Here is a 25,621-nt window from a genome sequence, read left to right as displayed (position 1 = left end):
TTGGGAAATATGTTATTATAGATGGAATTTCAGTACTCATATTTAGTTATTTGTGTACATTACATTAGGATATTAGTAAGGCGATGCCTGTTGCCAACTTCAGAGCACTCGCAAAGAAAGAATACGGCTTGGTGATGGGAAGTTCAGTCAGAGAGAATAGGAAACTATGTCTGATATCATTCAATCATGCCCCCTATTCTGACACTTAGCAGAGGTCTCTGGTTGGGACGTGATGAGCTGTCAGTTTCTGCAGGTAAACTTGGTTTACACACAATTTAAAAAGAGGAAAACCCAGGCTGTCAGCCACTTTGTATATGCTGCTGTCATTGACTATGAATCTCATGGACCCTGGCTCCTGAGGGGCATGGCATGTTCTCTGAATGAAACTGAGCTTCATGAAGCCGTGTGCAGGGCATGTCTGAGTCCTAAAGCTTTTTAGGCTCATAGGCCTGGCCTGATCTTACATCAGAATGATAAAGATTTGCATGGTAGGGCATTAGCCACGCATCAGCAAAATAAATATGCATCCATGTGGCGTGTCTGTGCAAAATATCACTTAATAATGCAACAAGAGAGCCGCCTCCATCACAGGAGAACGTTTCTGCGAAATGCTGAATGGTTCTTCAGTTCCCAACATTTTATGTGGTATTTTTCTCAGTCTCTTCTTATAAATATTTAATATGAAGGCACTAAGGGGGTGAATGTTTACAATGCAAGACTGATGCATAATGCATTCCATTCAGAAAACCTAAAGAAGTGCATAGCTTTTAGTAAGCTGTGCAAGCGGCTAGAAATGGTACTAGTAAATATTGCTTTCGAGTTTCAGGGAAGCAAGCATTTGAAAAAATGATGCTCGGGTTTTTAGAAAGCTAAGAAGTTTGGTAAACACATTTTTTCATTGTATGACATACTTTTTAACTGTGTTAATGCGATTGCTAATTAGCACTTATACATCACACAATCTGCTAGTAGTTTGGCATTGCTGCATCTTCTATTTTTTTCTGAATAGTGAGTGCTAAGTTCTGACATAGAACAAAGGGCCCGATGCAGAAACAGGCAGGTCAGGTAAGCATAAAATGTGCACCAACATTTTGCGACCTGTCATTTTGCAAGCGACCTAGTTCGCTCATATTGAAAAAATTGCCCATTTTGCAATTTACAACAGGGGCATGCTGGGAACATGAGCTGTATGCGGGCCGGGGAAAGATATGTTTGGTGAATGTAGTTAAACTGTGTGAAGTGGAACCTAGGGTTAGGGGATACATTCTTGGTCATCTGTAGGGCATGAGTCCATGTTGTATCCGCCAATGAGTGTTGTAGCACTGCGTACCATTTGGCTCGTGCTCTTGTGGCATGATCGGTGAAGCAATGTTGAGGGCGGTATATAAAAAAATGATAGCATGGCGTGTGATGTCGGCCGTCAACAATGTGTGTAAGGCCTGTGTTGTAGGTGGTTCAGCCTCACCAGTGCTCCATGTCTCGCGGAGTACCCGCTGTATTATACAATATGTTAAGATTTGACCGGTGCTTAGCCCATATAACTCGATCAGCTCTTGGAAAGACATAAGTTTTCCCTCATTATAGAGATCACCCACCTGTGTGATTGTAACCTCAGTCTAAGGAGACGGGTCAAAGCGCCTTGGCGACCGGTACAAAAGGGTAAGTCCCAAATAGGGATTGAGGGGGAATATGGCAGAAGTGGACCCTTGGGGTGTAGGTACTTCCGCCAACAGTAACGGCCCACCATCATTTGAATAAATTCTAGCTTGGGCAGGGGGTCGAGTCAGAGAGCCAGGTGTAAGTAGTCATGCCCCGTAGGGTCGCATGTATGAGCGAGGATTCAGGGTGGGTTTGTGTGCTCATCCAGGCCACAGGCCATTGTAATTGTGTTGCACCATAATCCAGCTCAAAGGTGGGTGCTCCCGGTCCACCCTCAGTAAGCGGGCAATGCAGAGCTGGCAGCGCCACCTGACGACGGCCCTTGTTCCAAATCAATTGCAATAGTGACCCATGGAGGTCACGGAAAAATCCAGAGGGAAGTATGATGGGGAGGGCCGCAAAATAATAAATCAGACGGGGAAGCACTAGACCTTTCTTTACCATTTGATGAAGTCTCACACCCCATCTGCATCCAATGCCTACATACATTGCAATCCATGGACATGCACACTGATGGATCTGCTCCTTCCTGACTAGAAGAACACAGTCAGCCTGGCACCGTACACATTGGACGCCCGCGACCTCATCTGTGGAGTTCTGTAGGGATACTCTCTGAGCCCGACCCTCTTCAAGGCATACATGATCTGTCTAACCAGCATCATCTGCTCTCTCTGTATTAGTGTCCTCTCATATGCCAATGACATACATCTCATTCTCCCTCTCACGGACAGGACGCCCAGTACCCAGATCAAATTTAATGTCTGTATGACTGAAATCTCCCAATGGATGAAGACCAACGTCTAAAGCTGAACACTGACAAGACCGAAATAGTGATCTTCGGTAAGAGCATATCACCGTGGGACTCCACCTGGTGGGTGACAGAGCTTGGACCGACACTGTTAGACCTGGCATCCTTGGCATGGTTTTTCCCCTAACATTTTGTTTTTAGACCACCTGTTTTGCTGACTTAGTTTTTGCTGGCCATAGGACTATGCGCACTTTACCACTGCTAACTAGTGGTAAAGTGCTTGTGCTCTCCTCTTAAAACATTGTAAGACTGTCTTATACCCAACTGGCATATTTAATTTACTCGTAAGTCCCTGGTAAAGTGGTACTACATGTGCCCAGGGCCTCTAAATTAAATGTTAATAGTGGACATGCAGCACTGATTGTGCCACCCACTTGAGGAGCACTTTAGACATGTCTCAGGCTTGCCATTGCAGCCTCTGTATATGCAGTTTTAAACTGCCATTTCGACCTGGCAAAGTAAACCATTTGCCAGACTCAAACTTTCCTTTTTAATACATATGCCTAAGGTAGGCCCTGGACAGCCCAAAGGGTATTTAAAAAGTTTGACATGTACTTTTGACTTTAACATGTCCTGGTAGTGAAACACTCAGTTTTATTTTTGTCAATACTGCGAAGCCTATCTCCCCTATAGGATAAAATTGGAGTTTCCTTATTACATTTTATAAGTGTAATTTCCCAAATAGGACAAGATAACCATTTCATGTTTGATGTCTCTGGAATTGGAATTTAAAATCCTGACTCATGGTACAGTCAGATTTTAAATTACAATTTTGAAAATGCCACATCTGAAAGAAACACGTTAGTTAGATTCCTTACCTTAGAATATCCCCAGGTGTCAGGCTGGATCCAGAAAGATTTTTCGTCAGCAGTACCCTTGCGTGTCGGTAGGTGTCGTCTGTGACTCCCGTCCGTCGTCGGCGTCGTGATCGCCGGGATGACGTCGTCGGAGTACTTAGCCACCGCCCTCGCGCGCTGACGTCAGTTCTTCTTTTTTCCGCGCCAGTAAGCACAGATCCGGGAAGAGCATACCCTTAGTCACTTTTTGACTAACATTTTGGACTTTTTTTGTCTATTCTTTCGACCCCCACCGGGGGTGTCTCTACTGCCTTGTGGCCGACCATGATGACAACTCGTGCCCCGACTGCCGGGCCTTGACCTCGAAAGCTTGGCGGGAGCGGTCCCGCAAGCTCCTCGAGATCCGGCAGTCGGCTCCGCGCCGCTTGAGGTCCCGGTCGAGGAGGAGGTCGAGGGACAGGTCGCGGAGCCGAAGTCATCACCGCTCGTCGGGTTCGAAGTCCTCGCATTCAGATAAGTCGAGGCACAGTAAGAAGAAGTCAGATTTTAAATTACAATTTTGAAAATGCCACATCTGAAAGAAACACGTTAGTTAGATTCCTTACCTTAGAATATCCCCAGGCGTCAGGCTGGATCCGGAAAGATTTTTCGTCAGCAGAACCCTTGCGTGTCGGTAGGTGTCGTCTGCGACTCCGCGTCCGTCGTCGGCGTCGTGATCGCCGGGATGACGTCGTCGGAGTACTTAGACGCCGCCCTCGCGCGCTGACGTCAGTTCTTCCTTTTTCCGCGCCAGTAAGCACAGATCCGGGAAGAGCATACCCTTAGTCACTTTTTGACTAACATTTTGGACTTTTTTGGTCTATTCTTTCGAGTCGACCTTGACTCCTTGTGCCGGTAGGGATGCCCGGGTTCAAGCCGTGTGACGCTTGTCACCGACTGATGTCGGTTACCGACCCCCACCGGGGGTGTCTCTACTGCCTTTTGGAGACCATGATGACAACTCGTGCCCCGACTGCCGGACCTTGACCTCGAAAGCTAGGCGGGAGCGGTCCCGCAAGCTCCTCGAGATCTGGCAGTCGGCTCCGTGCCGCTCGAGGTCCCGGTCGAGGAGGAGATCGAGGGACAGGTCGCGGAGCCGAAGTCATCACCGCTCGTCGGGTTCGAAGTCCTCACATTCAGATAAGTCGAGGCACAGTAAGAAGAAGTCAAAGAAGCGACACCGCTCTTCTGACTCCCCTTGCCGGTCGCGTGACTCGGCTGAGGGTTCGGGTGGCACCACCTGCGTGGCTCCGTCAGAACCGCAGGAGTCGCGTCCAGCCCCATACCCTCCGGTCCCTGGGCCTAATGTGACTCCGGGCGAGATTCGGGACTTCCTCGTGGCCATGAGGAGTCTCGCTCCGCCGTCGAGACCTGCCGGCGCACCTTCGGGCCCCGCAGGTCCGACTGGGAGGCCTAGCGAGCTGGCGGCTTCGGCCCGGCGCCGCCGACGACTTCGGTCCCGACGCCGCAGGCCCCCGTGGGATCCAGGCCTGGATCCCGGTCGACGCCGGTTGACCTTACGACCCCTCCGCCGGCGCCGACCCCTATGGTGCCGCCCTCGGCGCCGTCGTCCCCAGTTTCAGCCCCGGTCCGGGTCCGGCGTAGGAATGGATGAGCATTTCATCTACCACCCTGCTCCGTCCTATCTACCTGTATACCAGGAGATGGATGAAGGGGAGGGCTGGGAGGTGTCTGAGGAGCCTCTGGCACAACAGTGCCAGTTAAGTCAGGACTGGGCAGACGAGCTGGTGGATGCCAGTGGTCTTGACACTTCGCCTGACACTGGCTTCATCTCTCCTCCTTCCGTGGCTACGGAGGAGGGTGCAACTTATTCTGTGGTGCTGCGCAGGGCTGCCGAGGCCCTTCACCTGGAGCTCCGTGCAGCGGCCGTGAGGACTAACCTCCTCACTGAGGTGCTTCAACCGCCAGTAAGCTCTTCAGAGCCTCTACTGCAGTTCAATGAGGCCCTCACTGACATTCTGATGGGCACGTGGTCCAAGCCCTCCACAGTCACTGTGCGACCCCAGCTTTCTGTCGGTTCACCCCACCCCTGAGAGTCTGGTTATCCAGGCCTCTACGTCCCAGACCGCCTTCCCGTCCGCTCCTCCGGATCGGGAATCCAAAAGGTTGGAGCAGTTTGGGAAGAAACTGTTTTCCTCCCTTAGTTTGGGGTTGCGGTCCATTAATACTGCGGGCCTTTTGGACCGTTATACCCACTCCTTGTGGGATACGGTGGCGGACGTGCTGCCCCAGTGTCCGGAGGAGGCCAGGACACGGCTCACCCAGGCCCTTGCTGAGGGGCGGGATGCAGCACGGTACTCCATTCGATGTGGACTTGACAACACGGACTCGCTGGGTAGAGCGATTGCGACGACTGTGGCGATTCGACGTCACGCCTGGCTGAGGTCCACGAATTTTTCAGGGGATGTCCAGAGCACCCTCATGGACATGCCCTTTGATGGCCGTCGCCTTTCTGGCAACAAAGCGGATAGTGCGCTGGAGCGCTTTAAGGAGTCCAGGGCTACGGCCAAGTCCTTGGGCCTCTCGGCCCGCGCCTGCAAACTGCCGCTTTTCGCCCCTTTCGTGGCCAAGGAAGGGGCACCCCCACACGTTCGTCTAGCCACAGGCCGCAGAACCAGCCGTGCTGGATTCCGCCGTGGCGGAGCAGGGGGACAGAGAGCCAGTCAGTCCACATCTGCTCCCGCAGCATCTGCCTCAAAGCCTTCCTAGTCCGACCTTTCAGGCCCATTCCATGCCAGTGGGAGGCAGAGTTCGCCATCACCTGCTCTACTGGCGTACCATCACGTCGGACAGGTGGGTGCTGCAAATCGTCCGAAGGGGCTACTCCCTCCCCTTCGAGGTGACACTTCCAGCCATGCCACCGCAGTACCACCGCATGTCGGGGGATCACTTGCAACTTCTGCAGGAGGAAGTTACAGCCCTCTTGGCCAAGGGGGCCATTGAGCGCGTTCCTGGCCCAGAAGTAGGACTGGGTTGTTACTCCCACTACTTTCTGGTTTCCAAGAAGGGCAAAAGGGGCCTACGCCCTATCATGGACCTCAGGGACGTCAACGCCTTCCTCCGGAAGGAGAAGTTCAAGATGCTCACTTTAGCTCAGGTTCTGGCTGCCCTAGATCCTGAAGACTGGATGGTAGCGTTGGACTTGCAGGACGCATATTTTCACATCCCCGTCCTGCCGGCCCACCGGCGTTACCTGCGGTTCACGGTAGGCCATGAGTACTTTCAGTTTACCGTGCTCCCCTTCGGCCTCACCAGTGCCCCTCGGGTGTTCACAAAAGTGATGGCGGTGGTCGCAGCTCATCTGCGCAGATTAGGGGTTCCAGTCTTCCCCCTATCTCGACGACTGGTTGTTGAAGGCGGGCTCGCCTCAGATGGTCGTCTCCCACCTCCAGACTACGGCCGACCTCCTGCATTTGCTGGGGTTCTCCATCAACGTGCCGAAGTCACATCTGAGTCCCTCCCAGAAGGTCCTTTTCATCGGAGCGGTTCTGGACTCGGCGCAGTTTCGGGTCTATCCTCCCGAACAGCGGGTTCAGGATATTCAGGCTCTGATTCCGATCTTTCAGCCTTTATCCTGGGTTTCGGTCAGGATGGTCCTATGGCTGCTGGGTCTGATGGCCTCCTGCATCCTGCTGGTACATCACGCCAGGTGGCGGATGCGGGCTCTGCAGTAGGACCTGAAGTTCCAGTGGTCTCAACATCAGGGCAACCTGTCCGACCACGTCCTGATCTCGGAGGGCACTGCAAGACGGTTGCAGTGGTGGCTCACGGACCGCGATTGGGTCAGTGGCAGATCCCTCTCCCTACCCCAACCGGAGCGAGTGGTGGTGACGGATGCGTCCCTACTGGGATGGGGGAGCAACATGGGAGAGGCGGAGATCAGAGGCCTCTGGTCTCCGGCGGAGTCCCGGCTCCATATCAACCTGTTGGAGCTGCGGGCGATCCGGCGTGCATTCCTTCCCTCTGTCCGGGTAAGTGTATTGCAGGTGTTCACGGACCACACCACCGCCATGTGGTATTGCAACAAACAGGGCGGGGTGGGGTCGTGGACCCTTTGTCAGGAGGCTCTGCGCCTCTGGACATGGCTGGAACATCAGGGCATCACCCTGGTGGTTCAACACCTGGCGGGCTCTCTGAACGCCAGGGCGGACGAACTCAGCCGCCGGTGCATGATGGATCACGAATGGCGTCTGAACTCGGACGTGGCGCAAGGCCTCTTTCGGCAATGCGGAGAGCCTTGATTAGATCTATTCGCCACCGAAGAGAACGCGCAATGTCATCAGTTCTGCGCGTTGGAGTTTCCAAGGCAGCACTCGCTCGGAGACGCTTTTCGTCGCGAGTGGAGTTGCGGTCTGTTATATGCCTTTCTGCCTATACCACTTCTGCCCAGAGTGCTGAAGAAGATCAGGCGCGACCGGGCCCAAGTCATCCTTGTGGCTCCGGATTGGGCACGTAGATACTGGTATCCCGAGCTACTCAGTCTGTCAATCGATCCCCCGATTCGCCTGCCTCTTCAGGAGGACCTTCTGTCGCAGCAGCAGGGGATGGTCCTCCACCCGAACCTGTCCAGCCTCCACCTCCATGCGTGGAGATTGAGCGGCGGCAGTTGATGCTATTTGACTTGCGTCCTGAAATCTGTGATGTGATTCTGGCAGCCAGGCGTCCCTCCACTAAAACGGTATACGCCTGCAGGTGGAACAAATTTGTGGCATGGTGCACAGCAAAGGCTGTGTATCCCCTTTCCGCCGCTCTTTCTGAGGTTCTCCTCTTTCTTCTTTCCCTGGCCCAGCAGGGCTTTGCTCTGGGCACCATCAAAGGATACCTTTCAGCTGTTTCTGCCTTCTTACGGCTTCCTGATCAGCCTTCTCTTTTCAAGTCCCCTGTTGTTGCTAGATTCTTAAAAGGCATTACTCACATGTTTCCTCCTGTCCCTTTCGTAATGCCTCAGTGGGACTTGAATCTGGTGTTAACATATCTGATGTGCGTTCCTTTTGAGCCACTCCATAACTGTCCTCTTCGTCTTCTGACTCTCAAGTCTGCTTTCCTGGTTGCCATCACCTGTGCCAGAAGAGTGAGTGAGCGAGCTCCAGGCTCTTTCTTCTAAACCTCCTTTCCTCTCTGTCCATCCGGACAAGGTTGTTCTAAGGACTCGTCCTTCCTTTCTTCCTAAGGTGGTTACTGGCTTTCACATCGGCCGGTCTGTTATATTGCCCACCTTCTTTCCGTCTCCGCATCCCTTGAAAGAGAAAGAGAGGCTCCACCGTCTAGACCCAAAACATGCGCTCTCCTTCTATCTGGACCGCACAAAACAGTTCCGGGTGGACGATCAACTCTTCGTTGGCTACGTGGGCGCTAAGAAGGGGCGGGCAGTGCACAAGCGGACCATCTCTCGGTGGGCCGTTTTGTGCATTAAGGCCTGTTATTCCTTGGCTAAGAAGGATCCTCCTGTGGGGCTGAGGGCCCATTCCACTCGGGCCACAGCGGCTACTTCTGGCTTAGGACGGGGAGTCCCTCTGCAGGACATTTGTCAGGCAGCAACGTGGGCCTCGCTGCACACGTTTGCCAAACATTACTGCCTGGACAGCCAAGTCCGGAGAGACGGCTTCTTTGGCCGTTCCGTTCTCCAGGACTTCCTGGTGTGATCTTGGTTCGCAGACCCACCACAGGGGTTGGTATTGCTGGGGTATCTATTCTAAGGTAAGGAATCAAACTAATGTGTTTCTTTCAGATGAACAAGTTACTTACCTTCGGTAACGATATATCTGTAAGAAACATTAGTTAGTTAGATTCCTTACCGCCCCACCCATTCTCCCCGTTCTGCGAACTGATATCTAGGGTTAAGGTCATTCCTTTCAGGGCCCTAGTTTTTTGGCACCAGTGTCGGTTTCTTGCATGGCTCTGCGTTCCTGGAGCGGAAAGCTATGTACAAAAACTGACGTCAGCGCGCGAGGGCGGCGTCTAAGTACTCCGACGTCATCCCGGCGATCACGACGCCGACGATGGACGCGGAGTCGCAGGCGATGCCTACCGACGCGCAAGGGTACCGCTGACGAAAAATCTTTCCGGATCCAGCCTGACGCCTGGGGATATTCTAAGGTAAGGAATCTAACTAACTAATGTTTCTTACAGATATATCTTTACCGAAGGTAAGTAACTTGTTCTTTAAGAAATTTGGTATTTTCTTGCCTTAGCCGTTTGGTGCCTGCAGCCTGTCTCTGGGTCACATGACTGGGTGTAGTTGACAGCTGCATACCTCGTGTAGTTAGTCTGGAGCCAGGGCCAGGAAGGCACGGCACCTGCACACTTCAAAGACATGCCTCTCAAAGCTTCTCCCCACTTCAAAGCCACAACTGGGTGTAAATTCTGGACCTCAACCACCAAGTCTACAGCACTCTTCTGGACCTGTGGATACTCTGCAAGGAAGGAAGGAAGGCTGCTGTGCTGCTGAAAGGACTGCCACTTTGCCGGACTGCTGCTCTGAAGGAACTGCTGCTCTGCTCTGCTGGCCTGCTGCCTTCTTGCTTGGGTGAAAAAAGAACTGGACCTGCAACTTCACCTTTGAACTCAGGACCCCAGAGTTCGGGGACATAAAAGGCTCCCAACATCATGCACCAGTCCCTGGATAGGGCTGCAGTGTGTTCCTGACCCCCAAGTGGTGCCCCTCAGGTCCCGGACCTTAGGCGTGGCTCAAGGTAGCTGAATTCAAGCTTTTGGACTGTTCCCGAAGGGGCCCGTTCACACTGAGACCTCGCCGCACGCACCATGATTCAGCATGAAGCTCCAGCAGTCCAGTGCTTAATTTGTGAAAAAATATGTGCTGGGGCCCTTGACAGGAGCCCCTGTCAGCGCTACCAGTAACAGTACCAACACAGCTCATAACTATTAGACTCCTTCAAACGTAGCAGTCCAGACTATTTCAGCCCCCAAAGTTATAAGAATGACTTGGGAGCAGGTATTAGTCATTTTTAAGGAATTTTGAATTGACAAACAACTGTTGTTGTGCTTGTTTCTAATTAAATAAACAGTGCCACCATGTGGCAGACCATCAAAAGCGCCGGTGTTAACAATTGAGTGCCGGTGGTCTGTACCGGAAACCACCTGCTCAAATGTAGCACTGCAGCAGTCATCTTGTTGCGATACAGCATTCACCGCTTGCCGGCAACACCAGCACAAAGCTCCAGCAACGCCGACCCTGATGCCGTCCTCTTCTTCGCGCCATGCCAACAGCCTCCTGAGCTGCTCTCCTTGCTCTTCGCGGTACCCTCTATCGCAAACAGGACTCTTGGCACAGATTTGAAAAGGTAAACTTTAGCGGGCCCAACCTGGTGACTGTATCCGACCTGCGCTCGATCGCGGTCGGCCTAAAAGTGTGACTTTGACCTGGTCCAGCGCGACCAGATATCCCTAGTTGCTTCTTTGTGCTTTTTGATGCTATTGTCACTAAAATCTTTAAAAGTTCATTTCTCCGGTTCTACTGATTGAATGTTTGTTGTTGTGGTCTTGTTTAGTTTATTACATTTTTCTCTATTTGTCTAACTTGGTGTGGGATCCTTTTTATGTGATGTTTTTCACTTTATTACTGTTTGAAATTGTAGCACAAATACTTTACACATTGCCTCTAAGTTGAGCCTGACTGCTCTGTGCCAAGCTACCAGAGGGTTGAGCACAGGTTAGTTTAGGGCTGGCTTAACCCTCCCCCTGATAAGGATTGTGGTTGCTGCTTGACCAGGGCTCACACTCCAGTCAACCAACAAACCAATTTTGCACAGACATCCACCCACACCTAGAACCTCTGGATCATCATCGACCACAAACTCTAAATGACCGCCCAAGTCAATGCCATCACTGCCTCAATACCTCCATACCCTGAAGATGCTGAGTAAGATTTTCAAATAGGTCCCAATCAGCACCCGAAAAACCGTCAAGCATGCTGTGCTCGCAAGCAAGCTGGACTACGGGAACACCGTCTATTTGAACAAACTCATGAGAAGGCTGCAGACCATTCAGAACTTGGCAGCCATCCTCTTACGCTGCACTTATCATACAACACCTGAAGGACTTCCATTAGCTCCCCACTCACTAATAAGCACAATTCAAACTCCTCACCCGCATTTTCAAGGCACTATATGACACTGATCCAGCATACCTCAACCACTGCTGCTGCTTTCACAAATCTTCCACAAACACCTCCGCTCCTTCAGACTACTACTTTTCCAAATCCCACGCATAAGGAAACCAGATCCAGCAGTTGAGCCTTCTCCTACATTGCTCCTAAAGCGTGGAATGACCTGTGGCTACACAGAAGAGCCTTCTTCTCACTTCTTGAAATCTGCAAGAAGCTGAAGACCTGGTTTTTCGAGTAGTCTCACCAGGTCCTAGGTGTGCCTAGGCTCACTCCTGCTCAGCACCAGGATTCCCTCCTGTCAGAGCCTAATTTGAGCCGGTGTGCCTAATTTGAGCCAATGGTTTCCGGTGCTCAGCACAGCACTTAATCATCAGCACCGGTACTTTAGTTTCATGAGCACCAGTTAAGGATATACTCATTTTTGGTAGGCATGGGCAGATTAAGGGCCAGATGTACGACCCTTACAATTTGCAAGTCGCAAATTGCGTTACTTTGCGACTCATAAAATTTAATTTACAACAGTGTCTGAAAATTGCCTGCCTCATTAATATTCATGAGGCAGGTGCTATTTGCGACCCCATTTAAAATGGCTAGCACTCCCAGGGACGGTGGCCTGCTGGGGTCAGCAGACTACCATGTCTGTGACTGCTTTTTAAATAAAGAAGTTTTTTTTTAATGCAGCCCGTTTTCCCTAAAGAAAAATGGGCTACATTTAAAAAAGAAAAATGAAACGCTTGTTTCATTTTTTAAACTTCTTTTTATTGCAAATGAGCAGTACAACATCTTTACATCATCCTGAATAAGTACACAACCAAGTAGTATTACACAGTGCTACGGCTCAACAACATTAAACATTGCTAAGGTTCCCATCCACATTGCTCACTCACACTTGCCGTCACCCTCAGTTGGACCCGGAATGAATCACTGAAAGAATTGTTTCACCCACTGGGGGCGTGCAGAGATTCCCTCTGAATTCGTTCCATTTCTTCCAGATTTTTCCCCACTTTTTTGGGCACCCTCTTTTCACATAGACTGCTTTCTCCGCCAACATACACCAGTCCATATCCCTCTTCCAGTCTAATCTAGTGTCAGCGGAGGGGGGGGGGGCTGTAGCTCCCCAGTGGCGAGCTATATTACGTTTTGCCACTATTAGCCCCAATGTCACCCAGGTTTGGTCTGGTCGTCCCAGGTTTGTATCTTCCCACATGTTTAAAAGGCACCATTTAGGCGAAAGCTTGTGCTCTTCCCCCACCACTACCGACATGCATGACGCTATTGATTGCCAGTAGCTCTGGATCTCCTGGCATGTCTATATTAAATGATAAAATGATCCCATTTCGCCACAGTTCCTATTACCGGTTGCATCTGCTCTGTGACCCATTTTTACAAGTGTTGTGCATGAGATGTATGCTCTATGTCGTATTTTGAGCTGGACTAGCCTAAAACGGGCAATAATGGCTACTTTCCTCAGGGAAGCTAAAGCTTCGGGCCAGTCTTCTTCCTGCAAATCATTTATGTCTTGAGCCCAGCGGTTTTTCAGGGCCGTAAGGGTGTCCGGCAGGTTATTGATCAGCTTTCGGTAGGTGAACAAAATTGCCTTTCGGGGCATGTGCTTCTTGAGGAGTCTACATTCCAGAGGTGACGACTCAGGGAGTTCAGATCCCTGTGGTACTGCTGCCTGTATAACATGTCAGATCTGCAGGTAGCGGAAGTACACTGTGCGTGCCAGGTTATATGTTTTTTGCAATTGTTCGAACGTGATCATCTAAACTCCCGTATGTAGATCCCCCTGCCTCGAAATGCCTATCAAATCCCATTTGGCGTATCATTTTCTAATTCCTGAGCTACCCCGCCGGAGAGAATCCCAGAGTGGCGTGGCCTTGGTAAGCCTATTTTTCCATCCTAGTTTGGACAAGGCCGAGTACCACTGGCAAACCGTCAATGTAGAACACGTGGAGGTAGCCTCTCGGTTGCAATACCAGCCAATTAATTTGGTACGCCGGCTCTGTAAGTGGCTGGTTGACCCATTGGTTCATGGTTGCGAGTTGAGCGGCCCTGTAATATCTTTGAACATGTGGCAGCGCGATGCCTCCGTCGTACCAACTACGAGTCCATTTACTAAGAGCGATCCTACGAGGGCCGCCATCCCACAAGAGAGAGTGCCCCGCACTATCTATCAAGTTAAAATAGGAGTCTGGAAGCGGAAAAGGTGAATTTTGTAATACGTATAAAAATCGCGGCAGGGCCAGCATTTTAAACAGCGCAGCTCTGCCTAGGAGCGAGAGAGGAAGGGTCCGCCAGTGGCGGACATCGCCCTTGAGGCACTCTAGTGGTGGCTGCAGGTTCCGGGTCTGGAAGTACACCTGATCTGCAGTTATAAAGATGCCAATATATTGGAATCCCTCTGTAGCCACCTGCGCTTCACAGTCTATCGGCATTGAGAACAAACACCACTGACTTGGGCCAATTGATAGTGTAGCCTGAGTATCTTCAGAACGTCGCAAAGATGTTGAGTATTCTAGCTATGGAGGCCCGAGGGGCCGCAACATATAAAAAGATATTGTCAGCGTATAATGAGATCCTGTCTTCCCAGTCCTCTGACCAGCGTAAACCCCGTATTATTGGATCCTTATGGATCCATGCTGCAACTGGCTCAAGTACCAGCATGAAGATCGGGGGACAGGGGACATCCCTGTCTCGTGCCGTGCTGTAACGAAAATATCCTTGATCTTTCACCGTTGACCACCAAGTGTGCTTGAGGCTCTGTATACAGGAGGCGGAGCCAAGATAGAAATCGCGGTCCAAAGCCCATTCGTTTGAGCACCGCCACCATGTATGGCCACTCGCCGGTTTCAAAGGCCATCTGCGCATCTAAGGATAGGACCGCGGCATCTTCTCTGATTCTGTGTGCACGCCCCATGACACCATGTAGGCGCCTTAGGTTCATGGCGGTGTTGCACCCTGGCATGAATCCGGATTGGTCCGGATGGACCAGAGCCGGGGGAGAAGCCACTGGGCCAAAAGCTTCACAAGAATTTTTGCCTCTGCATTTAACAACTTAATTGGTCGGTATGACGTGCATTGGTCCCTAGGCCTCCCTTCTTTGTGTATTACCACTATTGTCCCTAGCCTTTGGTCTACTGGGAGCCCGCCTCTGTGTCTGCTCTCCTCAAACATCTTCAGCAGGTGAGGCGCAATTACTTGTGCTGTAAGCTTGTATAGTTCTATTGGAATACCGTTAGGTCCCAGTGCCTTTCCCGACTTCAGGGCCCCAATTGCCTGTTTCACCTCTGCTAGTGTTAAGTCTTCCTCGAGAGATTGGCACTCTTCCTCTGTCAACACCGGAAGTGAGATATCTCTTAGGAATTCTCGGGATTCCTGCTCTGAATATTCTGTGCTTGCGGAGCATACCTCCGCATAATGGTCCATAAATGCCTCTGTGATGCCTACAGGGGTCTTAATCTCCTTCCCGGCTCTAGAGGTAATCAACGGAACCCACCTCTCTGCCCTCTGGAGCAGCTCCAGCCAAGCTAGCAATTTGCCCGCTTTATCGCCCGTTTCATATATCCGGTATTGTGTGTCGCTAATTTTAGTCCTGGTTTCTTCTGTCACACAATCTCTGTATTCTTGTTGTTTGAGTTTTAACGCGTGTTGTAACTCATCAGTATGGTCCCTAACGATTTGGAGCTTTAAGTTAAGGATTTCCTGCTCAAGTTTCACTACTACCAGCCTTTTTTCTTTATTGTGTCTGGAAATAAGCGAGAGGGCCTGGCCCCTCACCACCGTCTTATATGCTTCCAAAAATGTCTGAGGCGATGGAACTGAAGCTACAGTTTCTTGGAAGAAAAGTTAGTGGCTTCTTCCAAGCCTTTATTTATTGTTGGAATCTTAATGTACCATGGGTTTATTGCCATTGCGCCCCAGCGTTGTGTTCCACCCACCTTAAACTGTGCCCATATGGGGGAGTGATCTGAGATCCCCCTCACCAAGTGTCTGACGTCCACAAAGTGGGGGAGAAGCGTTGGGAAAGAAATCAGTCTGTCAATTTGTGATCGGCTATCATGGGCCCCTGAATGGAACATGGTCAGGTTGAGTGACCTCCATATATCAAAGAAGCCCCAAGCTGAGAGAAACTCCGCTAGTAGCATTGGCGTGGGGCTTGGTGCCCTGGGCGGCATACGGTCCAGAGAATCGCAGCCTGTCATATTGAAATCCCCACCTATAAAGAGACGACCCACTGGAAGGTCCAGTATTTGTGCTCCCAGATCTGCGAGGGTTGAGTCCCCAGGATATTTATTACTTCGCCTGCTCATACCACGTTATCGCCACGTATCTTTCCAGTCTGTCCGTCCATGTTTGGTCGATGGTGAGGGGCAGACCCTTCTTAATGAGAATTCCCGCACCCGTTGAGCCCGAGGTGTAACCTGCATGTGCCTTCATTTCATAGCCACAGCGATTCAGGGCCTTGCAACTGTTTCCCAAGAGATAGGTCTCTTGCAAGAGAACCACATCCAGGGAGTGTCTCTTAATAAATTGAAGCACTATGCCACGCTTAACTTTACTTCCTAACCCGTTTACATTCCAGGAAAGTAACCTCATTTCCACCTGTACTTGTCATGTCATGTGGTTTTTGTTGTGTTTTACTTGTTAGGAGTGCGTCGGGGCCTCGCTAGTTGTCTTCCCTCCCGGGCCCCCTACATAGAACACAGTGTCTTGGTCATGCTGAAAATTGCTATCTGATCATATCTTGAAACCTAAAGAACTACATAACAAATTAATTAAGAAACATGAATCCACCCCCTCCCATTCCCTTCCACTACCACACCCCACCTTGCAACCCCCGCCAGTTGGTCCCCCAACTACTCGCCCCCCTAACTCAGCAGAGAGCCTGTCGACCCACCTCAACAAACTAAACATCTGGAACGTACACTTGCCCTTCAACTCTTCCCCTTCCCCCTCTTCGTTCTTACAGTTGGTACGTCTGCAATCAATATCGAGCTTTCATCATTATCAGTCCCTGGGTAGCTCGGTGACTCGCCCCATTTCCACCCTCGCCACAGACTGGGGGCTATTCTGGAATTTACTCTTCCCAGAGTATCCACTGGGCGAAAGGACATTTGGCAAAAGTCACTCCGATGGGTGTTGACACACCGGCCGATGAAGACCCCCCAATCTTACTCACTGTCTCTTGGTATCAGCTCACCTGGGTCTCTGAGTTCACGACATATCACCGGCATTCGGCTCTTACGTTGCTCGCTTGCCCATGCCCATCGTTGTTTTCTTGGTTTTTCCACAACTGGCATCGCTGCCGGCCCCGCCAACTGTCCTCCAGCCTTCTAACCATTCCCATACATCCTCTGATGTATCGAAGAACCAAACCTTCCCCTCGGATTCCAATCGAAGGCATGCTGGGAAGAGTATGGAGTATTTCACCAATTTGTCCCTGAGCGCCCTTTTCACCTCGCTGAAGCTGCACCTTAATCTGTGAGTCTTCAGGGTGAAGTCCGGAAAGAAGGTTATCTGAGAATTTTCAAGTTGGACTGAGGGGGCCATGCGGGCAGTGTGTAGTATGACGTCTCGGTCTCTATAGTGTTAGAGGCGGGCTATGATCTGTCTTGGTGGGGCCCCAGGTTTGGGGTACCCCCCCGGTACACGGTGAGCTCTCTCCACTGAAAAGAACTTTGAGAGACCCTTTGGCTGGAGCTGCTTCTGTATCAATTCCTCCACAAATAGATCCACCGCTGGACCCTCCACCCTTTCAGGGACCCCCAGTATTCGAACGTTATGCCTTGATCTCCCCTCTTGATCCTCTAGTCTGGCCTCCAGTTGGACGCTACACAGTTGCATTTTTTTCATTTGAGCTTTGAGCGTAGACGTGTCTTGGAGCAAAGTTTTGGTGGAGTCTTCTACTGTTTGCAGTTTCGTCCCCATATTACGTAGATTTGCACGGATTAAGGAGACCTTGTTTGTAACCGAGTCCATCCTGGCCTCCAGCTCTGTTTGGACTCCTCGTGTAGCCGCCATGATGTCTAGGAGAGACGGTGTCTCTCCGTTCGGTTCTGCTTGGGCCTCCGGGGGCTGGTGGTCGTGCGGGGGATCTTGGGGTTCTGTTCCTTTTGGGAGTTTGAATTTATTTAACTTCAGTTGGTGGGTGCTGTTAGTGTTCTACCCCCCAGTCATTTTCCACTGCCTCGGTCCTACCGTCCTTGCGCGTCTTCTTTTGGGGTCGCTGGGTGAGCTGCTGCCGCCTGCCAGGGGTTTCTTGGGATGCCCCTGTGGCCTGTCACATTTTCACCCTGCTTCCCGGGCGGACAGTCCTCTTCCGTTCTCCGGATGGAGAGTAGCGTACCCCCAACACGCACCTCAGGCTTCAATTGTTGGGTCTTGCTTTATTGCACCCTCCCGGTAAATCCTGCATTCACTTCTCTCCTAATCCTATATCGTGTTGCTTCTCGGAGGGTAACACCACCCTCGGTGGTTAGACTGCGTTTCCCCCCGACGCAGGGCCGCCGGATTGACCTGTGGTCGAGTTCTCACCCCTTGAGTGAAGCCTATTCTATCGCTCACTTTCACCGCTTCAGGCACACTATGACTGCTGTTGGGGCGCTCTATCTGCTTAATCCGTCCAGGCTCGGTCGTGGGCTCCCCCGACTCCTGATCCACTGATTTTCACTTCCCGTGTGGCCAAATATTATTGCGCTCCCTCGCTCACCGGTTCTCTGCGCCGGCGAGTGCTCCCTTTACGGTCACCACCAGCCTCCACCTCAATTTCTTCGATTGGCCACTTCCGCTGTCACTGTTTCACTTAGGGAATGGCTGCCTCTACGCCCGTCCGTCCCCAACAATTTCACGGGCGGTCTTGGCGATCCGGAGGGTTTACTCACTGTTCACCGTACGTCTTCCGACATCGTCTTCACCCTCCTCTGTCCGTCCCAGGCCACAGACTGTCGATGGGACGAGAGGTCCCAAGCTCCGGAGGGCCCCGGCCACGCCCTAACAGGTCGGCACTCAGCGCCCGGTGTGCACAGATCAGCCGGAGTGTGTTATGGAATCCCTGCCGATGAGCTTAGTGGTCGTTTACACCCCTTCTCAGTGCTTGCTCCTGCAGACTCGTCCGACTCTTTCGGGTGTGCACCTCCACCATTCGAGGCTGGTGCTACGTCTCCTCCAGCAGGCCTGGGAGCGGGAACATCCGCGATCTGGGCTCTGATCTTCACACACGGGACACCGCTGCCTACTCTATGATTGCACCGTTATTTACGTGGCCTTGCGCGGTCATGGAGGCGGATTATTCACAGATTTACGAGGGATTATGTTGGAAGAGTTGCATGGCCGCTCTAAGAAGCGGCCCTCTTCCTTCGCGGCAATCCACGTCCCTCTGTTTCCTTTTTTAAGAGTAGGCAGTGGTCCGTGGGATCCACCGCCTGCTATTATATAATTATTTTCTCAAACACTCACCAAGGGGACTTTTAATTGAGCTTTTGTATATTGTAAAAAGGCCGTCAGCAGTCACAAACACTGTGATTTTTCCAAACTGCATCTTTGTGACCCCCAAGGGGTTTCGTACATCAAGCCCAAAGAGATGTAACTGGGGATAGTAAAGCAAAGCAAAGATAGTAGTAGTAACAGACAAATGATAGAGAAAATAACTGCACACTGCTATATTTTAATTATTTTAATGTTTAAGTTGTTTTTTTCGCCCACGATCTTTGATGAAAAAAAAATCGTCCCTGGTCTTTAATATTAGAGGTTAAACATCTGAGCTGGATATCTAGCTATTCCAGATTCCTGGATGTACAAAGGTTTATTAATGCGGGCACTTGCAAAAAGGGTTGCTGTAGTCTCTAGCTCTGACTTTCATCTATGAATTTCCTGAGCATTGCTGGTTCTGAAATTATTTTACAGAATGTGCCATCAGTAAGGCTTGCTTGGAAATATTGGACGAATCTAATAGTGACACTGTAGGTTTACAAACTGTCTGTTATCTTAAAAGTCCTCCAGTAACCTATGTATACTTTTTATTAATATATTTCAACAAAAAATATGGTAATATTTTATGCAAAGGTCTAAACTAGCGATGGCATTTCGGTTTGCTCTCTTAAGTGAAGTGCATTTATATGCCGTGGAAGTGTTGGAGTTTTAGAAACTTGGAACACTTTTCCCTTACACATTACGCCTTTAGATGTCCACAACAACTGTATGAGGGCAGGGATGTCTGAGGCAGTCAGCCATTGTATTTCTGAATTGAAGTGCGAGAGGGGAAGGTTCACAGTGTTGTACATCAATTCGACAGCAGGGCTGGAAGTGGGCATTAAGCTATATACTTTCCTTACTTCCAACTCAGTAGCTTATACAACACCCACTATTTTTTAAAACCTTAATTGTGTTTCACTGGTTAATAATTCCTCAGGTCTCATAGCATTGGTGGAGAAACTGCTTCTTTTGTGATTTTGTTGTTTTTGCAGCATGCCATGACCCCTGACTATCCTCCCTTTTGCGTAATTTTTCACCCTTTGGTTATGTACGATTAGTCGAATTTTCCAGATATTCTGATAAAAGGATTCTTTAGTATGCGTCTTGCAGCTAAATGTGTGCCAGATTGAAGGCAAGCTGAGCTTCGCCCCCACCGAAGTGCGTGTCGGGAGTCAAACCTGTGCTAATAAGGCCTAATGATTTTGTTGCTGAAGTAACCATGCATCCTGGCCTGTCTTTGAAAGGCCAACACGTTCACGGGTCAGGGGCGGTCAGGCGCTGCACACAACACCGTGTGGCCATTATTAGCCCCGACATTATTGAACAAATCACGAAAACATGAAATGCCAAAGCTGCTGCGAGATTTACTTCATTAGACGGTCGCGGATCTTGCAACACAATGCCAAGGAGCAAAACATGTAAAGAGTTTAAAAGCTTTACTCCTTAACTCATTTTAAATTAAGGTGGAAAAACGGCCCTCACTGATTAGGCAACCTGTATGTGAAAGCATGATGTTGTCCAAAGATACTAGTGCAGTTTGTGTACCGCACAAGATTCTCTTCACGTCTTTTGCTTTTTTACTTGTAATCCGAGCTTGGCTTACCCGCTGTGCCTTTCACTGGCAGATATGTTTGCAGGAGAAGGAACCGTGGCTATGTAGAGGCAGATTGCTTTAGCAACTACTAGCCACAATTTCCCTTGCACCACATATATTGGAAAACATGATCGCCCTTTGCCTGGCAGTTGCCAATGTGCTGCTGTTTTGCGGCAAGAGGATATGCGTTATTTTCGTACTGGACTGCCTGTGCTATGTGAACCTTAAGTGCCTTACTTTGTTAATGTTGTTCTTATATCTATCATCACCCTCTAGATGGCATACATTTGTAAACGTCTGTAAATGCAGATTTCAAACATAATGTGTGTGTTTTTTTAAATCTGGACATTACTTGTCAGCTCCTACCACTCTCTAAATTTGCCATCTCCTTTTGGGTAGCCTGGGTATGTCAGTAGTAATGGAAAAAGTACAAAATTGAGATGGAAAAAATCACATTCAACCGCATTTAAGTCACCGGTGTGAGTTTGAGCGGACATTTGGTCACACTCATGAGGATTTGAAAGAGGTGACCTGTCCTGGGCAGGTAGGCAGCTCTATTAACAGGTCATCGAACTCATTCATGGATGGGAAATTCACGCAGACCATTTAAATGCCCAATAAGTTTTGACATACCAGCTGCATGGCAAGTGAAATGGAGGATGAAAAATGTGAATTGCATCAGAAAGACTATATCTAGGCTTAGATTATGCTAGCTCTGTGAATGGAGATATGCTTGTCACTAAGCCATGAACAGCCAAAGTCTCTAAGGGGTGATGAAATATTCAACAGCTGAGGCATAACAATGGAGTCAAATACCGAAGTTTGAAGCATGAACATGTGTGTATGTAGATGTATGTATTTGTATGTATTAATTATTTGTTTTGCTGCTTTTATTGCTCAAATTGCAGTTATAAAAGCAGTGAAATATGGAAAATATTGCATTGTAGCCTGTGAAATGCGGATTTCATCATTATAATACATCCTCCAATCCACTCAGTGGAGCTTTTACATTGTCCGGGTTCCTGCAATTATTATTTTGCTAATTATGTGGAAATACATAATAATGCGGTAGGGCCGCCCCTGATTGTCATGACCAATGTGAGATACACTACTCGCTATTGCCTGCACGGTCGCGGCTCAGGGGTATATGATACCCACTTTTGAACAAAGAATTAGGAGAAAATAAGGCAGCTCTATTCCTATGACCTCCCAAGTCCGTAATATATCGGCGGTGAGAGGGTGCAAAAAAAAATTGCAAGAATTAGAGCAAATAAAATGGAGCCAAGTGCGGCATAAGATCACCATATTGCAAAGTGTTGGATGTGAAATATAAATGAATGCAGCTATGTGTAGAATATAGGGAAGGGACCATTACCGAAGGATTTGTAATGGAAGAGAGCTGATAACGTGTGTTATTGTGCTACGGTGAAAGCAGCTGAGAACGTTGTAATGTGATACGAGAATGCACTAAGTTATGTACATAGCAAAGAATGTATGTTCTTATAGATCAATACAAATTTGATGATAAAAAAGGCTGGTCCTTCTCTTCAACAAAGATGATCAGCCTACTGTAGGCATTTTTCACTGCACAGTTCAGAACGTGGATCAAGAGAGAGGCAAAGGGGTGGAAAGTGGAATAAGAGTGGTGACTGGCAGAAACTAAGATGCAGGAAGAGGAGAACGTAGCGGTACAAAAGGGGGTGGTGATGGACGGAGCATCAGAACCAATCAAACACTCACACCCAGTCAACAGATCTGGGTTTGATCCATCACCGTTCTTTAGCCCACTCTGCCACCCCAGTTCAGACATGGCCATATGCAAATCAGTCTGACCCTGTGCCTCATGGGAACAGTCCAGCCCGAACTGCCAAGCCATGCCTTCCCTGGACCAGAAACAAGCTTCCTAGGACCGGTTTCTGGCATTTCAGCCGTCTTCAGCCAGGCTTGCTTGAATCCAGTGGCAAAGTGAGCAAGGGACTCACGTCTGAGCATACCCTGCCAACTTATGGCGAACAAAGCGGTACAAAAGGGGGTGGTGATGGACGGAGCATCAGAACCTATCAAACACTCACACCCAGTCAACAGATCTGGGTTTGATCCATCACCGTTCTTTAGCCCACTCTGCCACCCCAGTTCAGACATGGCCATATGCAAATCAGTCTGACACTGTGCCTCATGGGAACAGTCCAGCCCGAACTGCCAAGCCATGCCTTCCCTGGACCGGAAACAAGCTTCCTAGGACCGGTTTCTGGCATTTCAGCCATCTTCAGCCAGGCTTGCTTGAATCCAGTGGCAAAGTGAGCAAGGGACTCACGTCTGAGCATACCCTGCCAACTTATGGCGAACAAAGCGGTACAAAAGGGGGTGGTGATGGACGGAGCATCAGAACCAATCAAACACTCACACCCAGTCAACAGATCTGGGTTTGATCCATCACCGTTATAACGTGGCAACGAGGCAATAGATGAATAACGGAGACCGAAAAAGAGAGGGAATACGAAAGGAGATGTGGTTAACCTGCAGATTTTTGAAGGAAGAAATAAGGGTCTGAGACTCCCCACTTAATCAAATTAAGCGGTCCTGTATAAATCACTTCTGGCCCGCTGCCTCTTTTACCTAATCAGCCAAATTTGGAAGACGAGAAGCAATTTAGTTCAGTTTGTGCGCGGTGTAAATAAACACACTTTTAAATAAGTATAGGAGGTGTCGAAGAGTAGGGTAGATATGTTCAAAGACAAAACATAGAGAAAAGAGGAGACCGTAAAAATAGGGGGATGTTTTAGCCACTACATACATCCAGTATCTAGGATTTAATTTTCAGCTCTATCTAACCCCCACTCGTGTAAACCTAAGTTATTTCGCCTCACCCTGCCCATTTCAGTATTTCAGTGCAGAGATAGATTTACTAATTTTCTGTAGTATAATTTGTCTCTGTAATGGCCTAAGTCTGCACAGGTGTGGCTATGCTCGAACAAAGTAAATAATATAACAAGCATTGGCAAAATAATTAGGCCTTGGTTTATTGTGATACGTATACAGATATAGGCATGCAGAAATCGTATTTCCATGCAGTAGCACACTGAATCCAAACCTATTGGCCTCATCACTGCTTGGTAGTAAAGACAGCAGTAGTCTGATATTGGTAATGGCGCTAGTGTTGTGTTATTGGTATTGTTGTTATGGCATTGGTGGTTGTGTAGTATTGATGGTGGCCATATTGGTGTTATTGATGGTGCATGATCTGGTAGCTTTGTGAAGTAATACATCCACTTCAGGGATCTGTGTTTGGCCTCCTGGTCACAGGTTCTATCTGCCTTTCAATCTTTGGGTTGAATAACAAGAAACATTTGGGGCTGTTTGCGTCCACGTTGCACACTCACTGGACACTTTGGTATTACATTTTCATTTTGGTTTTCTTTTTGCAGCCACAACTTTACAGCTTTTTTATTCTGTTGTTTTCAGTGGACAATGTTTTTGGCACAACCTTTCTGTTGTCGGTTTTTCCCATATTTGTACTGCGAATCTACAAGATAACACATTGAAAATCTCCCCTTTCAGTGCCACACCAGTTCACTAAGTACATATTTGTCATGTCTCTAACCTGAACCATGATCGTTATTCCTCGTAGTTTGGGGAAATAATTTTAGTGAAGCAGAATATTCTTTTTTTTGGGAAATGCTATTTTTTATTTGTTACAAATCTAGAAGTGCAATGGCATGTTTTTTCCGCCTTTAGTGAAATGTGAATTTTCTCTCCTTCCAGGTCGCTGTTGGCCATCTGTATGCTGCTGAGAAGCTTGTTATCGAGAATCAAGAGAGGAATGTCTCCTAATGCAATAGTACCGAATGCCTGGCAGAGGACTCCACTGCGTGCAGCTCTTCAATGGTCACTGCCAGGAGAGCGCACAACATTCCTATGTATTATGCCTGTTTGACCACGTTTTAAATGTCTATAAGTTTTGAATACGTTCAACATATTTTTTTGTCACTTTATTTAAAGCCAGTCTATGGTGAATGGGTCAGGCCGTGGAATGTGTTGTTTGAATATATATTTTATTTCAGTGCTCTTCAGGGTGTTTTCTCGACATTAAGAAATGAACCTGGAGACTTTGCTTCATTGTGTGCCTTGCAATAAATGTTTTTCTGCTGCATTCTGAAACGCTTTATTTCTTATTTCTCACCCACACACCAAATTTGAAGGGGGTCTGTTTAACTGGTTCTGGTTACCCTTTCTGTTGACTTAAATCCTGTATAGTAAAATCATCTGTGCAGAGTTTCTATTTCTTTTATTTTTTATGTATCCAGTTAGAAGATAATTGTGTTGGAATGTATCTCGTTTACATCAGTGTTTGATAATCAAGCAGTATCACTCATGGAAAGGGCACTTGGAGGTAGATGTAGGCCATGGAGTCAGGCCCAGGGGCAAATGGGAGAGCCATACCTCACAGCTCAGAGGTTCAAACGTTACTAAGATGTTTTCAACATCGCAGCGGGCACTCTAAAAATGAACGTTTTATTCAGGCTAATAGCTTGGAGGGTAGTTGTCAGCCTGGTTTCGCCGGGGCATGTAATTGTTGTGGGGCACTTAATTCATCTAAAGGGAGACAGCTGAGCATGACTGTTAGGGAGTGTTCATGGGGCTTAATCCCAACTTTACAAACACTTTGTATCGGGTCTGTTACACTATGCATCGGATTTGCTATACTTTGCAGCGGGTGTGCATTATTTTTTGCAAAGCACGCCCAGCGCAAAGTGTTGTGGTGGTATTTACTTTCTAGTACATATTAGTATTTGCATTAGAAATTTGGACAAAGTAACACAAAATAGCGCTATGCGCTAATTTGTGTCAAGAGGGCATTCCATGGGTTGTACAAGAGCCTTCCCATGCAACCACACATATATTTTGAGGCAAATCTCTCTACTTAAATTGTGCCAAAAACATACTCTCCCTCAACACAGGCGTGACTGTGGAGCAAGCTTTAAAACATTGCACATTTTCTAACTTTGTATATGTGCTGCTTTGTTAATAGATATGGCGCTTCTCTGGTATCTCCCTTTCATGTAACGCAGCAACTGCAACTTTTGTTGCTTTGCTGTATTCTATGA

The 25,621-nt window shown here is 48.8% G+C and overlaps 1 protein-coding gene across 1 annotated transcript in view; it reads left to right on the top strand.

Moving 5' to 3' along the window:
* The window catches only part of LYRM4 (LYR motif containing 4), a 369,677-nt gene extending 345,003 nt beyond the window's left edge, over positions 1–24,674 (top strand). The window contains exon 3 of the mRNA XM_085607213.1: positions 24,279–24,674. Within this exon, the coding sequence (XP_085463339.1) occupies positions 24,279–24,347 (69 nt within the window). The 3' untranslated portion in view covers positions 24,348–24,674. The remainder of the gene's footprint in view (positions 1–24,278) is intronic.
* The last annotated feature ends 947 nt before the right edge of the window (positions 24,675–25,621 follow it).

The sequence above is a fragment of the Triturus cristatus genome, chromosome 5_2 (assembly GCF_964204655.1).
Source record: "Triturus cristatus chromosome 5_2, aTriCri1.1, whole genome shotgun sequence".
Taxonomy (NCBI): Eukaryota; Metazoa; Chordata; class Amphibia; order Caudata; family Salamandridae; genus Triturus; species Triturus cristatus.
The sequence above is the reverse complement of the archived record's forward strand: the minus strand, read 5'-3'. Positions and strand labels throughout refer to the sequence as shown.